This window comes from Arachis duranensis, chromosome 6 (genome assembly GCF_000817695.3).
Source record: "Arachis duranensis cultivar V14167 chromosome 6, aradu.V14167.gnm2.J7QH, whole genome shotgun sequence".
NCBI classification, from domain to species: domain Eukaryota; kingdom Viridiplantae; phylum Streptophyta; class Magnoliopsida; order Fabales; family Fabaceae; genus Arachis; species Arachis duranensis.
This window is the reverse complement of record NC_029777.3, coordinates 94701178-94707667: the sequence shown is the minus strand read 5'-3', so window position 1 is coordinate 94707667 and position 6490 is coordinate 94701178. Positions and strand designations below refer to the sequence as shown.

Genomic DNA, 6490 nt, shown 5'->3' with positions numbered 1-6490 from the left:
AATCAAGCTCCAATATTCACATATACACAACCTAAGCCACAATCATCATACCCATACACAACATCTCAAAACCCAAACATCATGAAACAACAAAATTACACTAGGGTTAAGAATCTTACCACACTCAAGGTCCAAGGAGACAAGATTAACCTTCTCCTTCAAGAGAGTTGGGTCCTATAACATCAAAGAACCCAAAATCTCAACATTTCACCCATGAAACTCGAAAATAAGGGCTGGAATTTCGAACATAAACTTGTGGCTTACCTCAAGATTGATTGTATGAGTTTTGTAGAGCTCTCCGCGGTGAACGCGTGGCCGCAAACAGAGCGGCAATCGGAGCTCTAGATCAAAAGTTATGGTGGTTTGAAGATCAAGTGAGAGATAGAAGTTTGAGAGAGTGTTCTCCCCCCATTCCCTTTACTTTCAGCGTGTTTTTGAGTGTTGTGAGGAGAGAGAGTGCTGAAAACTAGGGTTTTGGTCTAGTTATGTTGGGCCAAGGGCCCACTTTGGGTCCGGTTGACCCGGTTTGGCCCGTTCGGTCCAATCTTGGTCCGATTTCTATAAAATTGGTACCGAAATTCTCGTCTCAGTCTCCTCTATCATATTTAGCCACAAAAATCACATTTTGGGCTTTCTAGAATAAATTCTCATTTATAGGCTAATTAGCCGTTAATTAACCGGGTTTTACAAATTCTTTCATGAGAAGCTCAAGAGCTGATGGTTCTTGATATGAATAAGGAGATGGTGGCTCTTGATATGAATAAGAAGGAGATGATGATTCTTGATAAGAGTAAAAAGAGGATGGTTCTTGGTATGAATAGGGAGATGGTGGCTCTTGATATGGGTAGAAAGATGATGGTTCTTGATATGGGTAGAGAAGTGGTGGTTCTTGGTATGAATATGGATATGGTAGTTCTTGATAGTTAGAACATGGAGTACTGAAATTTCTTTGGTTTTGACTTTGCTAACCAAAATTCGGGTACTTCTTCCATCCACAATAATATGAATCACTCCTTGGGTGTGAGTAGTAACCCATATGATCTCTCTCCATTATGTTTTCTTAGCAAAAAATACCAAACAGAATTAAATGCACCATATGGTAAACAGGCAAGCAAAGAAGAAAGAACATAAAGAAAAATAAAATAAAATATAAAAGAAAATAAAAATAAAAGAAATATAAAATAAATAAATAAACTAAATAATTAAGAAAATAAAATAACTAATAAGCGAAAAGAAGTATAAAATTTAAACTCAATAAGTAAAATAACTAGGAAGAATAAAATAACTAAGGAAAAACCAAACTTAATTTCAGAAATTAAGAGAAAAAAATATAAGATGCAATTTTAAAAAAAATTAAAGACAAGAATAAAATAAAACTAATAAAATATAGAAAGTTAAAAAAAATAATGAAAAAAATAAAACAAAAATACAAAAAAAAAGAAAAAAAAAGACGAGAGTTAAATAAAAAAAATAAAAGGAAATAGAAAAAAAGAAAACAGGGGGACGGAAACGAAAGGCAAGGAAAAAAACCTTTTTATATAATTAAATATCTGAGAAACTTTTATTCCCAAAATACGCACCCGTTGAAAATGCTCCTGAAAAATGCATGCCCAATTCATGCCTGGCGATCGCGAAATGGAATTTGGCATCACTTCAGGGGTGATGCCAATGAAATGGTGCATGCACGGCAGCTTTCTTCATTTTGTTGCTGCCATAAACGAAATGGAGCAACCTCAATGACGGGGCACATGAGGTGGTGCACATCAGGGCCAGCGCATGCGAATTGTACCAAGCTGCTGGCAGCGCCAACGAAATGGAGAACCTCGTGCGTGGCGCCCATGAAAAGGTGGTCAAGGTAGCAGCTGCAGGAACCGTATCTCACATGCATTGGCTATGTTGGGAGGTAGGAGACACTTAGGAAGGGAGCCAAGACCATTATAAAAGGGTTGTGGGGAGGGGACCTCATGCACGGTTGAAGGGAACATATGGTAAAATTTTTTTTTTGTATAAGTGGTAAAAGGAAGCTAGGAGGAGGTGGGAGGGCAGTGCTGGAAAAAAATTTAAATATGAGTGGGGGAGGGGTTAACGCAGAGGAGAACTTGAACCGGTTGGACGGACATCATATAGCGGCACATTTATTCCATAAGGTTAGTTTACGTCATTAAGCTGATTGTTGTTGTTAGCGATTATTAGACATAATTTATTACATCTTTAAAAAGTTTTGTAGAGTATTTTGAACTGTTGTATTTCTTGCTACCTTATGTTGTAGCCGACATGTGTCCTTACTCCTCATGGCACGCTCGTCGATGTTTTCATGGTAGATCCTGCGGATCCAAGCATGGAAATTAGGCGGCAGAGGCTTGAGCCTTATCTGAGACGCATGGGATTTTACCACGCCTCTTTGATCAAGCGCTTCGAGTACGACAATCCACTTATTAGTGTCTTTGTCGAACGATAGCGACCGGAAACACACAGCTTCCACCTCCCTTGGGGCGAGTGTACGATAACCCTGGAGGATGTAGCGATGCAGTTAAGGTTACCTATTGATGGTCAGCCTGTTAGTGGTACCTTGAGGTCATGGAGCAAGTTTCACCAAAGAGATATTTGGGAATGGTGTCATGAACTTCTAGGTGAGGTTCCCGCCGGCCACGTAGGGACAACGAAGTTCAACATAAAGCTGAAGTGGCTCATAACTTGTCTTCAACAAATGCCACTTGACTTAGAAGATAATGGCCTCATGCAGTATGCACGGTGTTACATAGTTTACTTTTTGGGAGGCGTGCTTCTTCCAGAAAAGGTGAACAACACGGTGCATGTTCGATATCTGCAGTTATTGGCTGACTATGATGCCATCTGCACCTACAGTTGGGGTAGCGTCGTCCTCTGTTGGTTATATCGTGCTATGTGCTTAGCAACATATTACAATGTTGAGGGTATGGCCGGTTGTCATACGTTGCTCATGTCGTGGATATACTACAGATTACCTTTCTTGGCACCAAATGTCACGACACCTATAGTTTTCCTTTAGCCACGAGGTATGGTATATGTCTTCCCACTTTGTGACTTTTATCAGATATTCTTTGCGGTTGGAAATTCCCTTTTTTTGTTAATTTTGTCGTTGTCCAACAGGTGGGTAGGCAAAAAAGGACAAAATGACTATGCTGAGCAGCGCTTATTGAGGCACCGTCTGAGGTTGGACAATCTGCAGGTGGATGAGGTTGGTGCTGGTTGTTATTAATATGTTTCCAACAACTGTGTATATGCTTTTAGTGACGGGGTTTCTTTTATATGTAGTTTGTTTAGCAACTGTACATGGACCCCCAGATTCTCTCTAGAGTTCTGGCTGAATTCCTCGGCCACCCACATGGAGATTTTTATACCGCCGTTGTGCCTCTCATATTTTTCAGGTGGATTGAGATCTTAAATGTTGATCGAGTGTTGCATCAATTTGTGGGAAAGCAAGGACCTCCAAACCCTCTACTTAATATTGATACCTTCCATTGACAGTCGGCCCGTAATGATGATGGATGGTGGTCGGTTAGACTATCCGAGTGGTTTGAGGTATAGGCAAACTGGCGAAGTGATGCATACAGGCTGCACATTGATCGTGCAGATACATTGCGTCCCAGTCAAGATTACTATAGGTGGTACTGCGACAGAACAAGGAGGTTTTTGTCTGCCCCTAATGCATTCCATGATTCGAGGCAGGAAGTTGTCCCGCAGGCATACCGAAAGAGTATGGAAGAGGCCCCGTGGTTAATTTACCGCCGGTTCCCCGAGACCATCGTCGTTGCCGTCCTCGCAGAAGCAGTGTTGAAGAACATGCTGACCCTGGGGAGGATAGGCCGGATTTACCAGTGGAAGACCGCCCCGGTTTTGAGCCAGACATGGGTTACCATGCTCCACCACAGCCTCCTCCAGTTCCTGGGGACTACTACTATCCACAACCTTTTGTTTAAGCGGAGCCTAGCCAGCCATCTTCCATTCAGCATTTTATGCCATATCAGAGTAGCTACGAGGTTGGGAGTTCATCACAGGGAGGTACACAGGACTTAATTGATTCTATGGACAGAGTTTGGTGGACAAATTTCTCTTCGTTTTTCGACGGCTTGGACCATTTCATCCCTCAGCAAGTATCCCCGCATACACCAACAGATCTTGCACTCGCCCTGCCCCGATCCGACATTGACACAACAGACTGGGGCACGAGCACCATTAGCGTTTTGTTAGATGTTCTCTGTTATATGTTTTACGGTTTAGTTATCTTGTTTCCGTTCGTTGTTATATGTTTTACCGTTTAGTTATCTTGATGTACTCATACCATTATGTATTGTTCTATTTGTTTGTGTTATGTATTGGTTTGTTTTCATCTATCATGTATTTTTATTAACGATCATACGACGTTTTATTATGATATTAGTTTGTGTACATAAACAACAGACGCGGACCGAACTCAACAAATCAAGAAGAAACAACAGAGATTCTTTAGTACAATAAAACTCAAATAACTGTAAAAAAATACAGTAAACCAAGCTGGTGGCATTCTAGGTTGTAGAAGCGTGGGGACAATGTCGCCTTGTATGTCCTGGTTGCCTGCAAAGACCACACTGCTTATCGGGTCCCGGCTCAACCTCGTCCATCTCATTCCAAATTTGCGTAAACACTGGACGTCCTTCAAGTGTGCGTCGTAGGAGGGGGTTGGGACGGACACGTGGTTCTTCATAAGGGGGCCACATCTCCTCATCCGGCATTGGCTGGAATTCCATTTCATAGACCCGAAACACGCTCTCAACCCAGTAAACCAAGTCAACATACTATTTCCACTCTAGTCTCGCGTAGGCGCAAGCGGCTAGAGCATGAGCACATGGGTAGTGTAATGCCTGGAAGTATCCACAGTCACATCTACGAGCCTGAAGGTTAACCCTAAACAGAGACTGCACCCCTACAGCAGCTATCTCATCGACTGTGAATACGGTAGTGTCTCTATCGTACGACATCACTAGCATCTGAGAAATTCCCTCACGGTTCGCTAATATGGCTTTCTGCAGGAATTGTGAGAACACCTGACCGCTTGCAATCTGCACTTGTGCTTGCCGACCCTTGATGACGAATAACTCATTTAGGCGATGGTAGGTAGACTTGAAAATTGCACAGATGGGTAGATTTCTAGTGCCTTTCAGGACGGAGTTGATACACTCAGAAAGATTGGTCGTCATGTGACCATATCGTCGGCCCTCATTAAGGTGCTGCATCCATTTAGGTGGCTCTAACCCTCGTATGCAACCCATCATCTGCGGCGATGCTACATGATCCTCGCTGCTAATTAACTCAAGGTAGTACTGCGCCTGCTCTTGCGTCTTCGAATAAGCGGCATTAACCAGGTGTCTTTTAGCTTCCTTACTCTTGAAACTTGTTGCGAAGTTGGAGGCAATATGTCTTACATAGTAAACATTGTGATCCCAGCCACATCCTTTACGCTCCAATGCGGCCTTTATTGCAGCATGCTTGTCAGAGATAAGAACTCCTGGCCTAGTCGCTACATGTCTCCTCAAATTGGTCAGGAAGAAGTACCATGAATCTGTGTTCTCTTTTTCGACGAGGGCAAAAGCGACGGACAGAATGTTGTTGTTTCCATCCTGTGCTATGCCCATGAGAAGTGTGCCAGCGTACTTACCGTACAGGTGTGTTCCGTCTACTGAAACCAGTGGCTTGCAATGCCTAAACTCTTGAACACATGAAGGGAACAACCAGAAAACCTGGTAAAACATGACACTATCACGGTCAAGGGTGTTTCCGACAAAGTACAGAACCATTTGGAGGTCAACAATTGTCCTTGTTGCGAAATTGTTTTACTTAGTCAAAGTTGTTAAGGAGTAAATGGACAACGAAGAGCAAAGACCATACGAAGTAAAATGCAAGGAATACCTGGGACGAAAGCTTGGAGCGCATTAAAGTATCTGCGCAGCTGGTCATACGACTCGTCCCAATCACCAAAGATCCTTGCGATTGCCTTCTGCTTCGTGTGCCACACCTTCTTGTAAGACACCTTATACCCGTACGCTGACTCTACCGATCCTTGCAACACCTTTACACAAATAGTCGCATCAGCATGCACCATGGGGAATATGTGCTGGCAAATCACATTGCTATCTAGTTGAGCATGGTCTTGAGACATCGAACTTGCCAAGTAACTATGAGGTCCTTCGTATTTTCGAATTTCCCAAAATCTGGAAGACCTTGTCTTCGCAAGCCGTACCATCCAACGACATTGATCACCGAACTACTTGCATCGACATACATACCTCCTTTGGTCTGACTCTACGACCTTATACTCCGCACTCCTATGGATGTTGTAGTTTTTGACTACCAGCATCGCTGTTTCCCGGTTCAGAAACTTTAACCCAATCTCGAGCTCCATCTCACCTGACAGAGCGTAGTTGCTAGGTCTGTCCTCTGTGTTACTCGAATGCATTGCTCCAAGATTTAGGGA

The 6490-nt window shown here is 42.9% G+C and overlaps 1 protein-coding gene across 1 annotated transcript; it reads right to left on the bottom strand.

Annotated features, from left to right (window-relative positions):
* Positions 1-4814: 4814 nt before the first annotated feature.
* LOC107494713 (uncharacterized) lies at positions 4815-6175 on the bottom strand. Its single transcript, XM_016115748.1, has 2 exons — positions 5926-6175; positions 4815-5725 (listed from the first exon to the last, which is right to left on the bottom strand). The coding sequence occupies exons 1-2, from the start codon at positions 6173-6175 to the stop codon at positions 4815-4817; spliced, it is 1161 nt and encodes a 386-aa protein (XP_015971234.1).
* Positions 6176-6490: the final 315 nt, after the last annotated feature.